At 38.0% G+C, this 24,792-nt stretch overlaps 1 protein-coding gene across 5 annotated transcripts in view; it reads left to right on the top strand.

The window, feature by feature from the left end:
- Window positions 1-24,792, top strand: part of kiaa1549lb (KIAA1549-like b) — a 164,963-nt gene that overhangs the window by 61,913 nt on the left and 78,258 nt on the right. For 2 of the 5 annotated variants that reach the window (XM_062026723.1, XM_062026737.1), the window contains exons 2-4: window positions 559-909; window positions 17,817-18,269; window positions 18,340-18,455. In XM_062026723.1, coding sequence (XP_061882707.1) covers window positions 559-909; window positions 17,817-18,269; window positions 18,340-18,455 — 920 coding nt within the window. Of the gene's footprint in view, window positions 1-558; window positions 910-10,089; window positions 10,168-17,816; window positions 18,270-18,339; window positions 18,456-24,792 lie in introns of those variants that run through there. The other 3 variants (XM_062026731.1, XM_062026746.1, XM_062026756.1) reach the window with 3 other exon arrangements.

A 24,792-nucleotide genomic window follows, 5' to 3' on the forward strand; every position in this document is an offset into this window, starting at 1 on the left:
ACCAGGATATATTGGACTTGATGCCATTTTGTAAAACCATGTTTTGGTGAGCAGAACGCTACTTACAATTTCTGTGTCCTCAGTTCAGAGCTACTTTTGACATCTTTTGTGCAGGCCTTCATAAAACTGTAATGTACCAACTTCTACAACCAGGTATAGCAACTTTAAAGCACAATTAGACCAGAGAGATTCTGCAAAATGTGCACCTCCAAGACGGTAGTAACATTAGAGCCAGGATTTATTCACCTCTGCATTTCACACAGACATCTCTGTTATGGATCTGATACTACGTCCAAAGCCGGCAGATTTGCTGACCGTGACACTGACCAGTGACCAGCTTTCAATATGAAAGGGCCAAACATTTCACACAAAAATTTTGAGAATCTGGACATCCTTCTATTCATAATGACATTAAATCACACAATGAAATAGTTAGATGATTGACGATGTAAGAATATTGGAAATTTGTGCAAATTTCCCAGCTTTCTATCTGAAATTGTTCATTGAATGAATATGATTTTTTTACATTAAATGTGGTTATGTTTGCTGCATTGACAGGAAAAAACACCTACGATGCCTCCGGCTCCCCTTCAAGAGACCTGGCTGCTCCTGCTCATCCATCGACTGACCAGTCATCAACACAGCGTGTCACTTCAGCGGCCCTTTATTCAGATGGTGGCTCAGCTTCTGAGGGAGAAGGTCTATCTGGCCAGCCTGCCTTTTCGTCTGTCTTAACCGTCATGGCGGGAACTGTCAAACACCCAGAGAGCCTTGCTCACAACCGAACCTCCACGCCTCTCTCCAGTGACAACACCACCCAATGGCCTTCACACAGTTCCAGCCAAGGCTCAGAGACGGCATCTTCATCGTCCTCTCTGGGGGGCAATAGGACCCAACAGGGGAGCTCATGTAAGTTTTTTTTTTCAATAATAACTTCTCTGTGATGTGTTTGTTGTCTCTATCATCCTCTCATTTGACAATACAAGCTTTTCCTTAAGAAGAGCTCTTTGTTTCTCAGAAAGAACCCGGCAGGCACAAGATGTTGACACGATGTTGATTATACATAAATGTTTTTAAAACTGACCTTTAAACAACGTTGCATTTGTAAGTTGAGACAATGTTGACGTCTAATGTTGGATACATGTTGTTAGTTGGGAAATTACCAAATTTCAAAGGTCAAATCAACGTCACAACCTGACATTGAATAAATGTCGTCAAAAAGCATGTTGTTTCAACGTTGTATTTGTGTTGTAAAATATTGGTTGGGAAATTACCTAAATTAAATGGTCAAATCAACGTCAGAACCCAACATTGATCAGTGACGTGTTGTCAGGGAAGGCACCAGGGGAAGGGGGGTAAAAGGCTTAACCATGAGATGTTAAAAAAACGAAGTAATAAAATAAAATACGTTTTAATATTTTTATTTTGGTCTATGCTTTTTATGTGATTTTGGTGTGGTTCCTGTATATTTTGATAATTTCCATGGTCAAAATCGCGGAAATTCCGTGTTTCCTGATGAAAATAATGTGGCAGACGAGTAGTGAGGCAGACACAGGTGGTGCCTCCACGGCTACACACAAAATGTATTGAGCATGTGCGTGCGAGGAGGCGTGTGCTTGTTGCCACCGGGAAAAGGCAGGCCATGAGGCAGCAAGTACCTCTGCCTCACAGTAGGGGGCGGTACATCAAATTTCATGAACTGCCAACACCTGTTAACTGTTAAGAAGTAGAAGAAAAAAACAACAAACAACTGCTACACTTCCCACAAACTGTGATGCTTTTTCACCCTAAAAATGGAGGATTTGATTTCAAGACTGGACTTTCAATCAAAGCAAGAAGTCATTAATACTGGGAGAGCAACGCCAGAGCTGCCAAATTTGAATCGAACGTGTGTGGTCCGAGGACAGAAAATAACGCGTTCATTTCAAAAGGATTGGTATACTGGAAAATAATGGCTTTGTGGCTGTGCTACAAAACACGTCTTTATTGCTTTCCTTGCCTTTTATTCTCAACGAGTGACCGTGTTTGGCCCCAAATGGGATATACTGAGGTGGCGACTTGTCCAGGGTGTACCCCGCCTTCCGTCCGAATGTAGCTGTGATAGGCTCAAGCACCCCTCGCAACCCTGAGAGGGACAGGCGGTAGAAAATGGATGGGATGGAATGGATCTGAAAAACCTGCTAAGAAGCCTCGAAAAACACGAACGCTCATCTGCCCACATTCAAAGTCAGATTTCTTTAAAAAACATTTGGAATATGACGTATTGATCTGGCTCTAAATGAGACTAAATATCAGCATCCACAATGCGAATATAAAGGAACATCCTGAGATATTAAAAGAGCTGATAAACACCACTTGCTTTTTGGGGAAACAGGAGCTTGCATTTGGTGGCAATTATCTCAATTGAGAAAGAGAGACTTTTAAAACTCAAAGAAAAAGAGAAAAAGGATGACTTCTACAACAAAGTCATCATCATCTTTGTCCAGAAGGAAATGTAAATGGACTTCATTTACAAGTAAAAGTAAGATATACAGTCTAGTGCAGGGGTCCCCAAAATCCGGCCTGCAAAAGTCCCAAGTAAAAAAAAAATATATATATATGTATACAGTATATAAATATGTATATATATATATTTTTTTTAAATTATTATGTATTAGAATCTGTCCTTTCTAATCCATTTTCCACCGCTTGTTACTCTCGGTGTATCCTAGCCGCTCAGGCATATCATATTGTCTAAAAATGCATTTTCCCATCAATAACGTGATAGCATCTCAAGTGCGCGCTGTTTCAGTCAATTAGTGGGTCGGGAATATATATATATATATATATATATATATATTTATACAGCACGGCCCACGGCCAAATTGTTTTAACCCAATGCGGCCCCCAAGTAAAAAAGTTGTATGCTCTGAAGTTGCTGTGTTAATTGTGTGCTAAGTGTGTTGAAATGTTTTATTCTAGCATCAAACTGTGTGTTTTTGTGATTTTGAGTCAATGCTATTGCATGATACTGTCATGTTTGTAAATCTGACTTGTGGGTCAGTGCCTCCCCAACCTCAAACCTCACTGCACGTCACTGACATTGATTAAACATTCGGTTCAGTTCAGTTCTGTTCAGTTCAGTTCAGTTTCTTTCTTTTTTCTTTCTTTCTTTTAGTTTATTTCGAACATGAACACATTTACATCATAATACATCACACAATTTCATATCATTTCATTTACATCATGCCCGAAAAGGAGTAGGAAGAAGCAAAGCTTATTTAATCCTACCCCTTTCCCACTTCAAAGCGTTTACAATTATATAAAATAATTTACTGACTTTTTATATAATAAAATAACATCTATGAATTATTGTATATACAACAGTTTGTAATATGTAATTAATTAATTCAGTCATTATTAACATACTGAGATGAAGAATATTTTCAATAAGGTTGGAAGTATTTCTCATAATTCTTCTTCTTTGTACTTTGTAAGCACTATTAATTTAAACAACCTCTTAAACTGGATCATGTCAGTACAATTTTTAATTTCTTTACTTAATCCATTCCATAATTTAATTCCACATACTGTTATGCTAAAAGTTTTAAGTGTTGTACGTGCATATAAATGTTTTTAATTATTTTTTCCTCTAAGGTTATATTTCTCCTCTTTAATTGAGAAGAAATGTTGTACATTCTTTGGTAGCAGGTTATAGATTGCTTTGTACATCATTTTAGCTGTTTGCAATTTTACCAAATCACCAAACTTTAATATTTTTGACTTAATAAATAAAGGGTTTGTATGTTCTCTATATCCAACATTATGTATTATTCTAACTGATCTTTTTTGTAACATGGTTAACGAATGTAGCGCACATTTGTAGTTATTTCCCCATATTTCTGCACAATAACTCAGATATGGTAACACTAGTGAGCAGTAGAGAATATGAAGTGATTTTTGGCCCAGGACGTGTTTTGTTTTATTCATTATTGAAATGTTTTTTGCTACCTTATGTTGTACACTGTGAAAACTCTTTCAGTTGTATTGTCCATTTTACTTTATTTTTAAAAGTATATTTATTCCAATAAATCAATTTATTTGTATTTTTTATAGTTTTTGAGTTATCTATAAGTAAAAATTGTGAATATTTTCGTAACTTAATTTTTTATGAGATAAAATTAATTTTATTGGACTTCCAACATAAATTGATTTAGCAAAACTCAGTTCAAAGGTTTATATCAGACCTAAAACGTCAGGCCCCGCCCACCTGCATGCAGCTGTCGAAGAACAAGCCCAGACACGTCTCTTCACGGAGCCCAAGGAAAACACTTTACCGGACTCATCACTCATGTAAGTAACAATATATATTGTTAAAAGTCAGTATTTGCCAGGATTGAAATGTATACATTTTCAAAAGCATGGCTCAACGTTATATTTAGTTTGCTACTTTTCCCGCCGACCGCCATTTCGAATTTGCTCTTACCTCCAACAGCTCATTAACTTCAACCAAACATTGTTTATAGCTGTGCAGTTTATAATTAGCGTTTTATTTGCGTGGTAGTTTAATATTTTATTCTTCAGTTTATAAGCAGCCACATTAAAGCTGCTTCACTAGCTTGCATTAAAAGTTGCTAGCAGCTAGCTAAATAGCTCCCCTCAGACCTGCTGTCCATGCACACTCTTAGGCAAAACACTACTCTTGAAAGAATAACACTCATTGTGTAAGTCTCAATCTCAACATTTCCCCCCCCAAAACCTCACCAGTAGTCACCATTTAAAGCAGGGGTCCCCAAACTAAGGCCCGCGGGCCGGATCCGGCCCCCTAGCATCCAAAATCCGGCCCACAAATTTATTTATTTTTTTAATCTTTCCTTTCTAATCCATTTTCTACCACTTGTTACTCTTGGTGTCTCTTAGTCGCTCAGGCAAATCATATTGTCTAAAAAGGAATTTTCCCATCGATAACGTGACAATGTTAAATGTTGATGAACATCAATGTTAATTTATGTTAAATGACAAAACGGATTATAAAGACAATGTATATATATATATATATATATATATATATATATATATATATATATATATATATATATATATATATATATATATATATATATATATATATATATATATATATATATATATATATATATATAACATATTACTGTTTGTTTGTTTGTTTTAATTTCTGGTGGTTCTATTCAGGTTTTTTATATGCAAATTAAAAATGCCAATAAAAAGCATGTGGCTGGAAATGCATCTATTGTACCAAGTTTAATGTACACAATCTCAAACTATAATTCAAAAGTTTTCAAAATGGTCTGCACAAAAGTAATCATTGTCTGAATTAAATCACACAACTTATATTAAATATAAAATTAGATGTTTGTTTTTTTAAATTACTGTTTTTGTATCTCAAAGGGAACTGCAGAGACCACTGTTCATGAGGACCTGGAAATGAAGAATATGAGCATCTACATCTGTCGTGAGCCAAATGCAGTTGGAATCATCATTGAGGGAGTACCAGTCCTTACTCGTCTTGGAAACCTAGCCAAAGCATGCTGCCTACTTCTGGGGTTGACGTATGCACTTAATCTCGGGTATCCATCCAAACTTACCAAAACATTTGAGGTGTTTCAAAGACTTTTTGTGGGACTCAACACACTGCGCCCAAAACCAACCCCCAAATTTATGACTCAAAAACAAGCTTCTAGCTTAGGCAGTGAGCCATGACTGTCAGCTTGCACTTTTGAACAGCTATTTTTTTGTGTCTGTTCAAAATCATTATACATTGTTCATTGAGTGGAATTCTTCAGAATGTTGTAACGGTTTGTCCTGTTCAGGTTTTATACAAAGCTCCAGGTCATCGTTTCTGGTGTGTAAATGAAGTTTTTTTAATGTTTTATACACACTAAATTGCCCCACTGTGAAGCTCCAGCTGGTCAGAAGGAGGGATCTGTGAGTTGTTTAAGTTAAAATGTTTCAAAATATACACACTGAAAGACACTATGGTGAAGGTGTTCTGCTTGTGAATTGTTACAGAAGTACAGATAATCTTAATGTTAAATTGTTTTAGCAAGAAACTGTACTGTGAGTGTTCTAAGTAAAACTTGAGATGCTGAGGTCATGCATTCTTTTATGCACTAATAAGTGAAGTGAATTACATTTATATAGCGCTTTTTCTCAAGTGACTCAAAGCACTTTACATTGTGAAACCCAATATCTAAGTTACATTTAAACCAGTGTGGGTGGCACTTGGAGCAGGTGGGTAATGTGTCTTGCCCAAGGACACAACGGCAGTGACTAGGATGGCGGAAGCGGGGATCGAACCTGCAACCCTCAAGTTGCTGGCATGGCCGCTCTACCAACCGAGTTATACCGTATACCGATGTTCTTGACTGTTAATACTCTCCAGCTTATTGACACGGTTTGGATATGGCTTGTGAAAATGTTTTAAAAATATGTATACGGTTAAAAAAAGAAAACTACTGTGAAGGTGTTCTATACAGCACTTTAAAAAGTTGAGGTCATGCATTCTATGCACTAAATATGGATGTTGACTGTTCATACTGTCCTGCTCATTGCCACTGTTTTTGTATGATAATGATTTAATAAAGGTTGGAATTTGATATGTCTTGATTTTTTTATTATTATTCTAAGTAATTATTTTAAGCAGTTTCCATTTTCAAAACAAAGAAAGGGTAAGTTGGTCAAAATTAATAAAATTGAGTACAAAAAATATTTTTTCATTTAAATGTTACTTATTTTAATTAAGTCTTGTGTGTTTAATAGGCTGATGTTTTTTTACATTGATTTTACTCAATTTCTTGGCTTTTTCTGTAAATGCAACTTAATCTTTCTGCATAAATCGAAATGCCTATTATTAAGTTCTACTTACTCAAAATACCAATTAGTTGACTAAACTAACAAAAATTGCTTGGAAAATGTTGCCTTATTTTTATTGAGTTAGATCTAGGCAACAGTTTTTACAGTGTATGTTTTGTATATGAGATTTCCAGTTCATTTTATCATCTATTAATACTCCCAAAAATCTGGTTTCTTTTACCCTTTCGATGTCTACTCCGTCTATTTGTATTTGCGTATGATGCTCTTTCCTACTATTACCAAATAGCATTATTTTAGTTTTACTGAGATTCAAAGATAGTCTGTTTTTGTCAAACCATCTTTTTAATTTGTTGATTTCTTCTGTTATTATTTGTATTATCTTCTGTGTGTTCTCTCCTGAACAGAAAGCAGTTGTATCATCTGCAAATAAAACTAACTTTAAGTCCTTTGTAACTTTACAAATGTCGTTTATATAAAGATTAAACAATTTTGGTCCCAGTATTGATCCCTGCGGCACACCACAGGATATATCTAGCCGTGTTGACATATTTTCACCCATCTTCACATATTGCTTCCTGTTGGTTAAATAGCTTCTTACCCAGTTCAATACCAAACCTCTGATGCCATATCGTTCTAATTTTTGTATTAAAATATCATGATTAATTGTATCAAATGCTTTTGTTAAGTCCATGAATACTGCTGCCGCACATTCTTTACCATCTATTGCATTGGTAATTTCCTCTGTTATTTTAATTAATGCTATTGATGTTGAGATATTTGCTCGAAATCCATATTGGTTCTCCACGAGCGTCCCACTTTTGTTAATAAATAAATCTAATCGACTATTGAATAATTTTTCCATGATTTTGGAGAATTGTGGAAGTAATGAAACTGGTCTGTAGTTAGTAAACTGGTGTACGTCTCCATTCTTATAGATTGGTACGACTTTTGCAATTTTCATTTTGTCTGGGAATTTTCCGGTTAAAAATGATACATTGGTGATATATGTCAGAGGTTCTGAAATGTCTTCTATAACCTTTTTTATCGTTACCATATCTATTCCATGACAGTCAGTTGAAGTCTTGGATTTACAATTTTTTACAATTTTGATTATTTCTTCTTTTGTTACGCTTTTAAGAAACATGGAATTGGGATTTCTGTCTATGAGCTCACTCAAGTCCTCAACTGACCCATCATCTGCATTTGGAATTCTTTGATCCAGATTTGTTCCGATATTAACAAAATAATCATTGAAACGTTCAGCTATTTGGTTCATATGGTCATTTTTTGTATGTCCATCTAGAAAGTACTGGGGGTAATCTTTCTTAGCACAATTTTTAATGATGCTATTTAGTAGGGTTGCACATCTCTCTCTGATAAACGATTCGATATGCATCTAGATACACAGGTTACGATTCGATTCAAAAACGATATCCTTTTATTACAGACCGATTCGATTCGATTAGATTCCGAACGATACGATTCGATTTGACGGTTAATATTCAAGACTCCAAATCCCCAAGCATTGTGGCTTTACGGCACTGGCAAAAAAAAACAGAACAACAAAATCACTACTTATAAGCGACGTTAGTGATCATCTGCCAGTTTTTACAATATATGATGGAAACTACAAGAAGAACATGGAAGACAAAAGGACATTTCGAAGACTATGCACAGAGAAGAGGATGACTGCCTTCAAAATTGAACTACAAAAGCAAGATTGGGACAATGTGTATAATGAAAAAGAGGTTGATGAAGCATATGAACATTTCTTAAACAAGTTCATAATACTTTATGACAAACATTGTCCATGGATACAACTCAGTAACAAGCAGAGAAAGAATAATCAACCATGGATGACAAAAGGATTAAAAAATGCTTGTAAGAAGAAGAATACACTATATAGAACATTTATAGCACAAAAAACTATAGAGGCAGAAATTAAGTACAAAAAGTATAAAAACAAGTTAACAGACATACTACGATCATGTAGAAAAGAATATTACAGTGAATTATTGGACAGGAACAAAAATAATATGAGAGCAACATGGGGCATCCTCAATAGCATTATTAAAAATGGAACTAAGATGAAAATAAAAAAAATGACAACATAAAGGAAGTAGTTGAAAGCTTCAATAATTATTTTGTAAATATTGGACCAAAATTGGAAGAAAGGATTCCAGACCCAGTTCCAATTGAGGACTATAATGATACCATAGAGCGAAATCCCAACTCCATGTTCCTCAGTAATGTGACACAGGAGGAAATAGTTACAATCGTGAAAAAATTAAGTAAAGAAAAGGGGTATGATTAAATAAGCTCTGCTTCTTCCTACTCCTTTTCGAACATGTTGAAAAGAGAAACTGGAAATTGTGATGTATCATGTTGTATGCTTGCATGTTCGAAATAAACTCAAACTCAACTCAACTCAACATGTCAATGTATTTATCTTTAGACATGGACCAAAAAAGTTCTGGCTGAGTTGTAGGATGGAAACTCCAGAGGTAAAAGTAGCACAGAATAGTAACAACAAAGTGCAATATTTCAGCCTGAGCATAGTTTTGAACACTAGAGGTAGGTAACAAAGATTCAATATTTCAACCTGAGCATATAGTGTTTTGAACACTAGAAGTAGGTAACAATGAACACGAGAGGTAGGTAACAATGAACACTAGAGGTAGGTAACAAAGGTGCAACATTACAATGTAAACAAGTTACACACCTATAACACATCTCAAAATGTGGCAACAATGAGCACAGTGACAAGTGCTTTGTGTAAAAGAATAGAGAAAATAAATACATATGTAAAAAGAAAAATCAAACTACTGTGTGTGAGGTACCGTTTCCCAGGTCAAAAAGCAGTAGTTCACTTACACTATGCCTGTGCATTTTCATCATCACTGTCCTCTGTTTTTTTGGAGGGCAGATTTTTTTAAGGAAAATCAACTGATCCACATGCCCATGTTTGAGCAGACTACGTTTTGTGGAAACAATGTCTCCCGCAGTACTGAACACACGTTCAGATTACGTGTGTTTCACTTGTACTTTTTTATGCCGAAAGAGGCGATTTCAGCCACTTGAATGACGGCAAAATCATTAAAGGCTCACAATTTTTAATCCATCCACAAGTAAAGAAAATTTGGATTATTTCACTTTATGTACTTTTTTATGCCGAAAGAGGCGATTTAAAAGAGGCGATTTCAGCCACTTTGGTCATTACAGCCGAGTTTAGATATACTTTTCGAGACGAGTGACGTAAGCGCGCTCCCGCGTCAGGGGGTGCATTTTACGGCAGGAGTGAGTTTCCCGGCACAACACACCCGGCCGGATGCAGAGGTATCTTTTAGCGAGAGATGACAGCAGTGGCAAGTCCTGCTGCTCTTTCCACCACTGTAGTGGGGTTTTTTGAAAATCTTTCTCGGTCCATTATCACCTTCGGTCAGACTTGACGCTTTCGTTCTCCTCCACATTCATTTTCCGTGTTGTCTCTTGTTTATCACTCGTGCTAATACCAGCTAGGCGGCTACCGCGTTTGGCGAGTAGCTTCAGCTCTCGCGTTGTTTTAGAGACGCTGACGCATATTGTAATCTGGATGACCCATGCAAAGTCTCGCGATAACCGATCCATGACTCTATAACCGATTCAGCTAGGAATTCATGGATTATTCGCATTGATTGAGGAGTCTGCTACCGATGCAATCTAATCGCTCACTTGTTGAACCGAATACTCGGTCGCATCGGTTTATCGTTCACAACCCTACTATTTAGGATGCCCCATGTTGCTCTGATGTTGTTTTTGTTCTTGTTTAACAATTGACTGTAGTATTCCTTCTTACATGTTCGTAGTATACCAATTAGCTTGTTTTTATATTTCTTATACTTATTTTCTGCCTCTACAGATCTTTGTGTTATAAATATTCGATACAATGTGTTTTTTTTGTGACAAGCATTTTTCAGTCCTTTTGTCATCCACGGTTGGTTGTTTTTCTTTTGCTTCTTACTACGTTCTTTCCATGGGCAATGTTTATCATAGAGTGTTAGAAAGGTGTTGACAAAATTCCCATATGCATCATCTACATCATCTTCATTATATACATTGTCCCAAATTTGTTTCCTCAGATCCTTCTTGAAGAAAATCATTCCTTCCTCTGTACATAGTCTTTGAAATGTCTTTTTGTCAATGTTCTTCTTCCTGTAGTTCCCATCATAAATAGTAAAGACTGGCAGATGGTCGCTGATGTCGGTTGTTAACAGTCCACTTGTTATATTATTATCAAAGACATTAGTGAATATATTGTCAATAAGTGTAGCACTGTGACTTGCAATTCTGGTTGGCCTTGTGATTTGAGGATACAAACTCATACTATACATTGAATCTGAGAAATCATTAATGGACTTTTGCTTGTTGGGGTTCAAGAGATCAATGTTGAAGTCTCCACATAAAAAGAGTACTTTTTGACTGATTCCATTGAAAGTTCCCTTAATCCAGTCTTCAAATCCTTCAATACTTGAATTGGGTGCTCTATATATACAACTGATCAATACATTTCTATTTCTTTCATGACATATCTCAATGGTTATACACTCTAAAACATTGTCAATAGCCAGCGACATGTCTTTTACCACCTTGTAATGGAAGTCCTTCATCACATAACATATACAGCAACTCCGCCTCCATTCTTATTTACTCTATTAATATAATTGAGTTCATATCCTTCTAGTCCAAAGTCCATTCCTTTTTTTGGATCCATCCATGTCTCTGATACAGCGATAATTTTGAAAGGTTCTTTAAATTGTTCCAAAAACAATTTCATATTGTTAAAATTGGCATACAAGCTTCTGCAGTTAATATGAATAATTGACAGTTTGTTATTGGAATTAATAAGTTTCAGTTTATTTCGAACATGCACACGATACAATGTAATGCATCACATATTTCCAGTTGTTTCATTACAGCACGTCCGAAAATAAGTAGGAAGAAGCTGAGTTTATTTAATCCTACCCCTTTTCATACAATACCAATTGTATCCCATTTTCTTGTTCTCTGTAACAGAACAGTGAATACATAAATAATAAACCATAGTAAGTAAACAAATATTAAAAACTATCGTGTAAACTGATCCATTTCCTCTTTGAAGTTTTCCAAAACAGTGATATTCCCCAGATTGGTGACATCTTGTTATCTGGCATTGGGATATTGTCTCAATGCAGCCATCTCCTCCCTGAAGTTCTTCCAATCAGTGTTATCTTGTTGTGCTCATGGTTGCTCAGCGTAGAAGTGAAGCCGATGGTGTTGTTAGCTTCTGCAGCAAGCTGCGGCTCTATGGTGTTTTTTTTGTTTGTTTTTTTTCTCACGTATTTTGTACGGGCCATTGCTGTGTCAGCCTTTCTTGTAGATCACTTGTGGGGTCAGAAGCTTTTAAAATATATCCAACTCCTTCGTTTTTGTGGTTTAGCTTTGAGTTACTAGGCAACGGCTTTGAGCTAGCATTTAGCTAGTTAGCCCCCGGCTTTTCGGCACTTTCGGTTCGCTTATTTTAGGGAATCTGTGCCTCCCATGGGCAGAGTTGAAGTCGAATATCTTAGCAAGCTGTCTTGTTGCTGTGATCACAATCAGTCGTCGGAAATTAGTTTTTTGGTCAAAACTGTAGTGTCAGGAGCGGAGCTCTTCTAGTTTACTTCCTCGCTCAAAAATCATGCTGTTCCAACGTTAGGTTTGAGTTGCTCAATGTCAGGACCTACTTCAACAAGTTTTCAACGTTGTTTTAATGTCTTGTGCTTGCTGGGAAACAGTCTTGCATTTAAGGATGTAACGATAAACGGTATAATAAACGGTGGTAAAACTTTTGACGGTTAGTGTTTCCGTTATGAATAAAAATGTTCATAAAATTGTGATTGATCACCGCACTTTGATAAAATCACGGACCGGTGACACTGCTTATTTACTGGAGAAGCAAGCTAGTGCTTGCTAGCTTAAATGCTAACATGAATACAAAATACATGTATTTTCCCCATTAAAAGGTGCGTTAAGGTTAGAATAATCTCTAGCGTCATGTAGCTTGCGTCCCTTCTGGCGGTAGTCTTGGTTCGCTTATAGCTCTTCCGCGGGGGCTGGCGTGTAACTCCCTATTCTCTTTCAAAACCTTAAGGTGCAGTGCCTTCCTGTGTGAGCAACCACAACTGTTGTTAACTATCTTTCTGAAATAGAGAGATTCCCTAGAGGTTTTAAACTTGTAGTAAACAATGGCGTCTGAAGCGACCATTATCTGTGGGAGAGTCAGTAAAGGGTGGATCAAGACGGCGTTGCTTACGCTAACTACATGATACGAAAGTACATTCCAGGTTTTACATTTGTACGGGGTTGTCGGAATTTCTGAGTTCGGAAATTTTAACTGGAACGCCCCCCGAGATCAAATTTCTTGCTCAGAAAGTTGGAGAGTCCTTGCCAATTCCGAATTGGCTTTCAAAGATGACTATTTCGAATGTACACAACATAATTTTCTGTGACATCTGTTACTAGCATTTTGACTAGTTTTTGTCAGACTAAATATGTCGTATACAATGTATTGTTTGAATTTCATATTTGGTAATGTTACTGTAGTGTAAATTACCTTTTTTAAAGTGGTATACGTGGACTACATAAGAAATTGCATCTTTGTGCTTCCTCTTCATCCACTGTCTTAGAAGGTTGCAGAAGGAGTGCATATTTGTTCAGGAGTTGTTCATATTCAGATAAGGCAAAGACATTAATATCTTTCTTGGATGGGGCCATATTGATTTCCGACCTCGCTACTAGAACGGTCATAGCTCGACTGGGACGTCATTCCCAGCTCCAACTTCGAACTTCCGATGTAAATGGATCATACCATACGAAACGACATAGCCCGATCTAGACTTGTATAAGCACATTGCTGTCTGAGCAACTAAGTCATTCAATTGTGTGCATTGAACCTACAGTCTGTGTTATTTTCAATAAAACTTGGTTAAGATATTTCCATTTGTATATTAGTACTTTTTGAGCACATTTAATAATACCGTAATAATAATAACCATGTCACTGTCTATTACTGTGATATGACATTTTCATATCCTTACATTCCTAACTGCAATGAATGTCCAAGCACCAGCCTTCATTAAGACAATACAAATCACAGCTGTCTCACTGCCATTATCTTCACCTGCTGTAAAAAGAGCAATAAAGTGAAAGCACACCTAATTGATTCATCATTGGATAAAGCCCAAGTAATGAGTCAACAGATGGCATTCTTGTAATAAGTTATGATGTAGCAGTAATCTTGAAACTAATGCACAAGTCAGGTGAGAGCTACCCAAAATCCAACTCTTTCCTATCAAGTTTTAACATCAAGGGCACAGGAGAAGTTCAGCTGCTAACAAAGATAAGTATCACATGTTTCCCTGACCAACACTAAAAATCAGTGTGTGCAGGCAGCAGCTGCCTCTTGTGTCCTGAGAGGACATCTAACCCTGGTGATTTACCGGTGGCAGGGGGTCACGGTTGACTTTGCCATCACTTTAAATGACAGACTAGGAGAGACGGTAGGGTCGCTGCTCAAAGAGTATGTTATCTCAGGCTTAGCTGCATCACAAAGCTGAGGCTGAGTCCACCAAGGCTTCAGAATAATTCCACTGGCTGAGTAATAAAGTCATAAACGTGCAGTAGAAAATATGAGACATAATAACAAAACTACCTGTCATCTTCCTCAAATAACCATCTCTTCAATAAGATTGCAATGTGACCTATATAAAAACATGCACGGTGCCTACAGGAAATTCTCTGTTTCTTTTCACAGAAGCACTTCCAGCTTAAAGGGGATCTATTATGCAAAACAGACTTTTCTTACTTGTTGGTACATACTTTTGTGTATTTAGGATCTGCATAAGTCCCGGAAATTTGAAATCTTAAACATTCTTACCATCCTTCATACTCCCTCCAGAGGGGCCGTTTGGAATTAGCCCAATATGTAATGTTTTTTCCATTGGTGACATCAGCAGATAACTCCATATATATGATAAAGAATTAAAGTCTGCCATTATAGTCCGACGTGGTAGTGACTAAGCTTCTGCTTTTTCGCTATCCCTTTGTTGTGGGGCAGACTACCTCGTACATTATTAAGTTAAAGTCCCAATGATAGTCACACGCACACACTAGGTGTGGTGAAATTATCCTCTGCATTTGACCCATCCCCATGTTCATCCCCTGGGAGGTGAGGGGAGCAGTGAGCAGCAGTGGTGGCCGCGCTCAGGAATCATTTGGTCATTTAACCCCCAACTCCAACCCTTGATGCTGAGTGCCAAGCAGGGAGGCAATGGGTCCCATTTTTAAAGTCTTTGGTATGACCCGGCCGGGGTTTTAAATCACGACCTCCCAGTCTCAGGGCGAACACTCTAACCACAAGGCCACTGAGCAGATTACGCACATAGATAGATAGATATTACTTTATTGATATCCTCAGCTGTTGCCATTTCTAATATAAAGTAGCGTTCTAACTTATATCTGTCACTAAACTCCATATGGAAGCGCTAAAAACTACAACTTGGCTGACTGGGAGAAGACACAGTCGAAGTGGAGGCATGTAAATAAGACCGCCCACAAAATGGGGCATCCTGAAGAGACGGTCAGTAAGCGGCTTGAAGTGTGTAAAACATAATCTATGCAACATTTTGACAAAAGAACCACCATTAGATGTTATGTATACTACAAGTACGTGTTTTAAATGTAGAAAAGTCCTTATATGACCCCTTATAAGGAAAACTGTACTTTTTGGGAATGTTGCCCATCATCCACAATCTTTATGTTAGACAAAAACATGTTTCCCTATTCTGTGCGTCCTAAATAATGAAAAACTGCTAGTAAGAGGCAGCTATCAATGCAGGTAATGGGGACGTGATCTGTTCCCTTTACTCTTCCTTGTGTACTTATGTCTTCCCTTGCACTCCAAAAAACATTCAGAAGCCTCTAACACAGTTTTATATTATATGCATGCTGTAAGTATGAAATGTAGTGACAGGCATATTCATGATAAATTAAAGTATTTACAGTATTTTGTTTATTTTAAGCGTTACAGTAACTTCTTTACTGGGCGCATCGATTTCACAGAGTGCATTGCAACACAATCTAAATCCGTCAACAACAACAGCGAAGAGAGCACTTTCTGTTTTTACTACCACAGTGACAGGCGTTATGAGAGCCTTGGAGCGTTATCATGTAGCACTTTTGCTAAATGTGTCAAATAAGAACATACAACTATGACTTACAATGCTTGCTCCCACTGGGATGCTGACTGATGGGATGGTTGTATCTTTCAGCACGTTTTCTCTCTTTAAACTGACAAAATCAAAATAATCCTCACTCCTCAGATAAAAAATGCTTTCAAGAGATGTTCTGATTGTGTTATGCCGCATTCCATTTGTTGAGAGCCATATAATATCAAGTTGGTAGCGTATGGATTTTCAAAGTTGACCTACTTCTCGACTTGGTGCCACAACTTTCTACTATATATGTGAGATGCACGATTTATAACCTAGTATTAATTTTTACCTGCTCAAAAGCAATACAGAAGCATCTCAAGCTCCTTCTTCTCCTTCATTCATGTCAGGCGTCAACCAAAGTTATTAGCAATTAAAGCTAGCTAGTAGCTGGCTACATGCAGTGGCCAGAGGAACAGTGTGAGAAAGGCCATAATTCATGACGGCAGAAATGTAGTTTCTCTGTGTTAGTTTTCACAATGCCAATGTATCTATAGCTTCGTTAAAATGCAGGTCACAGCATGTAAATAGATTGTTTTGTTTTTTTTATGTATGAGGGCGTTATAGGCGGAATAGCTGACTCCCAATTACCTGCATTGTTTGCCTCTTCATACTAGCAGTTTTTCATTATTTAGAATGCACTGAAAAGGGAAATACGTGTGTTCTTGTCTCACATTAGGAATGTGGATGATGGGCAAAATTCACCCCCAAAAATAGCCTTTACCTTCAACATAGCACATTAGTAATATAAAATAAGTAACATGTCCACTTTAATGTGGATACATGTTTGTTTAGAGAAACTTTTTTTTTTTAAAATTAATATGAACATTATATTTAAGTTAATAAACACAAATGTAAATACATATACATTCTCTTCTTTCTCGAGACTCTTTGCTCATGCAAAATGAAACACAAATAATATAGATTAAAAATGATATTTAATCATAATGAATCATAATCAATCTACAGCAATCTGATTGGAAAAAAGTAATCGTTTGACAGGACTAATATAACATGGTTTCTTTCCATTCAATAATTTCCATTGCAACAAAAAGGAAGAGGAAGCGGATGAAGGAAGGATTGCAAGAAATAGGGTGCATCAGTGTATTTACACCATCAACAAGCGTACCGAAGTGCACCCCTGCAATTTTCACCCAAAAAACAAGTGGAGTAGAAAGTGTAACAGTTTGGTTGGGATACTTTTGAACCCTTTCCAATAGAACCAAACTGAACCAGACCATAATGTTTGCTTTGGTAGTTTGTGAGTCAATCTCAAAAAGCAGCGTGTGCACTAGTAGTGGAAACTCCGGTCGCTGATGGGCAGCATACTTTGTGCAGAGAGATATTAAGAGCTATTTTCAGCTTTGGCACACAAAAGTCATGGCAGCACATATAAAGTGGGGCAGTACCCATTTTTTAAAAAGAGAAATGGCTTTGAAGGACAAGAAGTTCTGGCTTTTATTGGCCAAGTGCTAATCGGAACTCACAGAAGCAGATGGCGCACCAGAAATTAGGAAATGGACAACTGCGCACGTGCATATGTTGTAACTGACTAAACAACTTCTGGTTCTTTTCATCCATTGTCAACAGTTTAAATTCCCTTTGCACCCTATATAAATCGTCAAAGCTGTCACCTCAAAGAAGCCTTGCCTTATCCACAGCACACCTTGAATGCCTGATACATCGCAGGAAGTGACAATAATGTTTGTTTTCTTACAGCAGCAGAGACGCTTAAGTTAACAGCTGCAACATTCGGAGTGTCTGAGCCTGCTGTCCACGAAGAGTCCAGACTCACCCTTTCCCAATCGGTCGCAATGATTCCTCTTCCTGGGCCCACTGAGAGGACATCTCAGGTATCGCCACTGACTGCTCAGCAGGACACCACAACAGCTTCCCTGAAGCTCACCACCACCACCACCACCGTGACTTCAAGCACTACTACGAGTAAACCCCATAGTTCAACGCCTTCACAGTCGACCACCATAACCACCAGGAAAACAGCCACCACCACAACCATGAGGGCTCCAACTAGCAGGCGTCTTTTCCCACCACCCGTCCTTAGAACGAGCCCTCCAAGAGGGACCACAACGGTCTTTATTTCCCCTTTTACCACTACAACTGAGGCTCCACCTCAGCAGTGCAACATCACTGAGAGAATGTGGGTGAGAACAGGTAAATATGAACATGAGTATGTGTCAGTGTTATTTTCTCTGTTCTATATTGAGCGCTCTGTATCTTCTAGTTGTATCGATCTACGTGAGAAGGAACAGGCTGGACAGCATCCAGAGGCAGAATCTACGCAGGGGACTTAGTCAAGGCCTGCGGAAAGCTTTAAATGATAGTTCAGCCCAAGCACAGGTAAAATCTGCTCTATTTAACTCTTGAAATGTGTTCAAATGAAGGACACTTTCATATGCACTTGGGTACAAATGCATGCCTATTCAAATGGAACACCAAACATGTTGCTTTACCATACAGTAAAGTACAGTAGGGTAAAAATTGTGTAAGCTAACTTTTCTACTACTTACCTTATACAAAATGGTTAACATTTGCCAAAACATGCACCGAGACCAGGGGTCGGCAACCCAAAATGTTGAAAGAGCCATGTTGGACCAAAAATACAAATAAAAAAAATCCTTCTGGAGCTGCAAAATATTTAAAGCCTTATATCCGTCTTATAATGAAGGCAAAACATGGTGTAAGTGTTTATATTAGCTATTAACTATCAAAATGACTATGTTTCGCAGACTGACGCAAGTCTTTGTTGATGGAATAGTTGAAATGTAATATTTATTCTACCAATTTTTGTAACATTGAAAAAAAATTGTAAAACGGAGGCTTCTCAGAGGGTGAGAAGATAGCTCCTGGAAATTACTGGCTTAGAATGGCCAAAGGTATAAATGTGTGTCCAAGTTAAAGGAAACAGCAGGCTGTTTTCTTCTAAGAGATTTATTACAATATTTGGCAAGCTGGGTAACGTTTCTTGTGGTCTATAACAACATGGCACACAAACAACTATCAGACATGCAGCCAATATTACATACAGATAATGTGTCATTAAACATGCAAATATAAATTTAATACACAAAGGACATAAGTAAAGGACATTTAGTGAGCTCAAATATACCTCCAAACGAGGCATAATGATGCAATATGTACACACAGCTAGCCTAAATAGCATGTTAGCATTGATTAGCTTGCAGTCATGCAGTGACCAAATATGTCTGATTAGCACTCCACACAAGTCAATAACATCAACAAAGCTCACCTTTGTGCATTCACACACAGCATAAAAAGTTTGGTAGACAAAATGAGACAAACAAGGGATGGCATAAAACACGTCTTACTGTGGCAGCGTCGGAGAAAGTTGTACACTATGGTGAGTTCAAGTACCGCCAAAATTAGTAGGACAAAACGGCGTTCACCAAATCCTCTCATAAGTGAAGTATATAATATAAACAGTGGGATTTCTAACTATTAGGAAGGTTTGTGTCATGTTTGCTCTCTTACGGAAACAATATTAAAACTAAAATTATATTTTTTCCACTATCTTTTCCATTTTCATAAATTTTTTGAAAAAGCTCCAGGTAGCCACAAGGGCGGCGCTAAAGAGCCGCATGCGAATCAAGAGCCGCGGGTTGCAGAACCCCGACCTAGACTGTGAACTGGCTGTCACCATGGAGACACTCATTTTCCTCCATATTCATGGCATTATATGCGCCAACGTGTAGTGTTTGTTGAAAATGCAGAATACACATATAATATGCACCACCTTTCTGGGCTTTACTGAATATTGACAACATAACCTATTTTTAACACGCTGAAGGCGTGCTTGGGGAAATGCCGATGTTGTGATGGTGCATCTGGTTCCTTTCAGTCACAATACTGTTTTTTTATATAGGAGTCGAAGCTATCCTATTTGAAAAAACAAACACTATTAAAAAAACAATCAATGAGACCCCTCATTCAGCAGCTATACAATTATAAAATGAAATAGCTGAATAGGCGATAAATCTAATAAATGTTTTTGTTTGTTTTCTTATTAGATATATTTTGACCTATACTTGTTGCCTCCTCGGTTTTTTGCAACTTGAGAACGTGCCAGTTATCGCCGCCGTGCTACCCGAGCGTCCCACAAATATGTTGACACTTAAAGGCCTACTGAAATGACATTTTTTTATTCAAACGGGGATAGCAGATCCATTCTATGTGTCATACTTGATCATTTCGCGATATTGCCATATTTTTGCTGAAAGGATTTAGTATAGAACAACGACGATAAAGTTCGCAACTTTTGGTCTCTGATAAAAAAAAGCCTTGCCCCTACCGGAAGTAGCGTGACGACACCGGAGGAAGGACTGCTCACATTTTCCTATTGTTTACACCAGCAGCGAGAGAGATTCGTACCGAGAAAGCGATGATTTCCCCATTAATTTGAGCGAGGATGAAAGATTTGTGGATGAGGAACGTAAAAGTGAAGGACTAGCGTGCAGTGCAGAACGTATCTTTTTTCGCTCTGACCGTAACTTAGGTACAAGCTGGCTCATTGGATTCCACACTCTCTCCTTTTTCTATTGTGGATCATGGATTTGTATTTTAAACCACCTCGGATATTATATCCTCTTGAAAATGAGAGTCGAGAATGCAAAATGGACATTCACAGTGACTTTTATCTCCACGACATTACATCGGCGAAACACTTTAGCTACTGAGCTAACGTGATAGCATCGGGCTCAAATGCAGATATAAACAAAATAAATAAACCACTGACTGGAAAGATAGACAGAAGATCAACAATACTATTAAACCGTGGACATGTAAATACACGGTTAATGCTTTCCAGCTTGGCGAAGATTAACAATGCTGTTGCTAACGACGCCATTGAAGCTAACTTAGCAACGGGACCTCACAGAGCTATGATAAAAACATTAGCGCTCCACCTACGCCGGCTCTCATCTGCTCATCAACACCCGTGCTCACCTGCGTTCCAGCGATCGACGGAAGGACGAAGGACTTCACCCGATCATCTGTGCGGTCTGCGGCTAGCGTCAGCTAGCGCGTCTGCTATCCAAGTAAGTCCTCCTGGTTGTGTTGCTACAGCCAGCCGCTAATACACCGATCCCACCTACAACTTTCTTCTTTGCAGTCTCCATTGTTCATTAAACACATTGCAAAAGATTCACCAACACAGATGTCCAGAATACTGTGGAATTTTGAAATGAAAACAGAGCTTTTTGTATTGGATTCAATGGGATCCGAATACTTCCGCTTCCACTGTTGACGTCACGCGCAAACGTCATCTTATCGAAATGTTTTCAGCCGGAAGTTTGTCGGGAATTTTAAAATTGCACTTTATAAGTTAACCCGGCCGAATTGGCATTTGTTGCAATGTTAAGATTGCATCATTGATATATAAACTATCAGACTGCATGGTCGGTAGTAGTGGGTTTCAGTAGGCCTTTAAAGTACACCAACGGAGGATTCTCTCTCCACTGTTTGTCTTTGCAGTGCAATCGCCTTCTTTCTCACAACCATTCGTGTGTTAACTGTGTGTTAAATGTGCCAGTTTGTGCGTAACTTTCATTGTATACATATTAGACATTTCTCCCACAGCTCAATGAGCTCTACAAAACACTGACTGTAGCTTTAAGGTTTTTAGTGGAATCACCACAGAATTTGGTGCATACAGTAAAGCAGGGGTCTCAAACTCAATTTACCTGGGGGCCACTGGATGCAGAAACTGGGTGAGGCTGGGCCGCAAGAAAAGATTTCTTAAAAAAAATCTAACATGCACTTTTTAATGAATTCACCTTCTTTGAATGGCTTTCCTGCCCTAGCAACCATCTCACTCACCATGTAGCTAGCTTTGACTGCTGCATCGCTCTTTTCGCTTGCTTTCCTGACAAAATCTTGTTGCCTCAGTAGACTGGTTTTAAAATTTGCAACCCAGTTCACTCTCTCATCTCCCTGGTATTTTGCATACTCAGCATGTCTAGTTGTATAATGACGTTTCAAATTGTATTGCTTGTGCACCGCAACTTTCTCTGTATCAACTACAGAAAAGAGCTATAAGGATTATTCATAAAGTAGATTACTTAGAACTAGAGATGGCCGATATATGCGTTAAAATGTAATATCGGAAATTATCGGTATCAGTTTTTTTATTATCTGTATCGTTTTTAAAAAATTTTTTTTTATTTTTATTAAATCAACATAAAAAACACAAGATACACTTACAATTAGTGCACCAACCCAAAAAACCTCCTCATTCACACAAAAGGGTTGTTTCTTTCTGTTATTAATATTCTGGTTCCTACATTATATATCAATATATATCAATACAGTCTGCAAGGGATACAGTCCGTAAGCACACATGATTGTGCGTGCTGCTGGTCCACTAATAGTACTAACCTTTAACAGTTCATTTTACTCATTTTCATTCATTACTAGTTTCTATGTAACTGTTTTTATATTGTTGTACTTTCTTTTTTATTCAAGAAAATGTTTTTAATTTATTTATCTTATTTTACAATTTTTAAAAAAAAAGTACCTTATCTTCACCATACCTGGTTGTCCAAATTAGGCATAATAATGTGTTAATTCCACGACTGCATATATCGGTTGATATCGGTATCGGTTGATATCGGTATCGGTAATTAAAGAGTTGGACAATATCGGAATATCGGATATCGGCAAAAAGCCATTATCGGACATCCCTACTTAGAACACACTAACATATTATTTATTAATTCGGGTTTATTGAAATTACCGGAGCTAGTAAAGTTACAGACATTATGTGTCATGTTTAAGGCTAAAAGTAAAACATTACCAGCAAATTTACAAAAAATGTTTGTCATCACTTCTGAGAATGAAGAGCATAGAAGAAAAGGTCATTTCCAACATCAGTATTCAAGGACAACTTTCAAACAAATGTGTATATCAGTGGTGGGGGTTAAACTATGGAATTCTCTTTACAATGAGATAAAAGATTGTAAAAATATATTCTAAATTAAAAAATATATAAAGACAGAACAATAAGATCATATGGACAGCCATAAGTGTTTACATTTTGCTTTATATTTATTATTTTACTTATTTTTTGCCTGTTTTTGTATTTGTTTTGTATCATCCCGTGAGGTGTATATTACTTATTTTGTTTTTTTTGTTTGGTTTGTACTTCATGAAGTTTGCACTTGTTGTGTTTTTTTGTGTGTTTTTTTGTTTGTTTTCGTTATATTTGGATGTAATTGTTGGTTTATATGATATCATTAAGTAAGACTACGTATTATGTTGAAGGGGGCAGGAAAATATAAGATTTTTCTTCATCCTGCGCCTTCTCAGGCATTGGTGTGTAAATGTATAATTGAATAATTGAGGTATACTTGTCTATCGATCAAAGATGCACATCAATGAAGGAGATAAATAAAAATCAAATGAAATGAAATGAAATAAGACACGTCGGGTGCCCCTGTGCTCAACAAAGAAATATTGCATCAGAAATCGTCTCTGTCTGGAGCCAACGGGAGGGAGGGGGGAGGGGGGGCGGCTCGCCGTGGAGTTTACAGTTACGGTATCACAATTAGCCCCGAACGGGCTAACATCACCACTGACGTGTTACACGTCTGATTCGCCCAGCGACTCTCTGTCGGAGTATCAGCGCTGGGGTCCAGTGCACCACACTTTTGTATTGTCGCTCGCTCCTTCGGCGGAGTGCTTTGGAAGCTATCGGTCCGCCCGGACTGTTTACAGCGGCGCCGGGGGCGGGAGCAAGCAGGCGGGTGAGCGAGCGAGGGAGGGAGGCAGAGAGAGAGGGAGGAAGAGCGTGTGCGGGTGTCGTGGAAAAGCGGCAAAATGTTTCTCTGCTTGCATCACGCAAGTGACGTCAATGCATACTTGCCAACCTTGAGACCTCCGAATTTGGGAGATGGGGGGGGGGTTGAGGTGGGCGGTTGGGAGGAGGCGGGGTTAGGGGTAGCGGGGGTGTTTTTGTAGCCAGGAAGAGTTAGGGCTGCAAAGGATTCTGGGTATTTGTTCTGTTGTGTTTATGTTGTGTTACGGTGTGGATGCTCTCCCGAAATGTGTTTGTCATTCTTGTTTGGTGTGGGTTCACAGTGTGGCGCATATTTGTAACAGTGTTAAAAATAAATAAAATAAAATATGACCACCCTCAGTGTGATATGTATGGCTGTTCCTCAAGTATGTCTTGCAACAACTTGCGTGTGTCTGCAGAAGCTTCATACAACATGTGTCTGGGCCGGCATGCTGTTAGTATGGAGAAAAAGATGATGCGGTGACAGTTTCTAGAGGACACTAAAGGCAGTAGATTCCTTCAGCTCCGCACACAATGCTGTCAAGCGCCATTCATTTCAAACTCGTGGGCCGCACTAACATTAAACTGTCATATTAAGGTGGGGGCCGCACAATAACGTCTCGCAGGCCGCAATTGGCCCGCGTGCCGCATGTTTGAGACCCCTGCAGTAAAGGGACTGACATGTACATGTCTGTAAAATGTTGGTTAAAAATATGGCCGCCTTCCATCAGAACGTCTTGCAAAGGCAAAGGCGAGACTTAGCAACTAGTTGGTTACTTTGGAAACTTTTAGAATATCTGTATGACATATATAATATAACTTTTTCCAAAGTATTTTAGTTTGCACCTTTTTTTTTTACAATGAACTGCTTATATACTTCCCTCA

This window comes from Entelurus aequoreus, linkage group LG02 (assembly GCF_033978785.1).
Source record: "Entelurus aequoreus isolate RoL-2023_Sb linkage group LG02, RoL_Eaeq_v1.1, whole genome shotgun sequence".
In the NCBI taxonomy this organism is placed as follows: Eukaryota; Metazoa; Chordata; class Actinopteri; order Syngnathiformes; family Syngnathidae; genus Entelurus; species Entelurus aequoreus.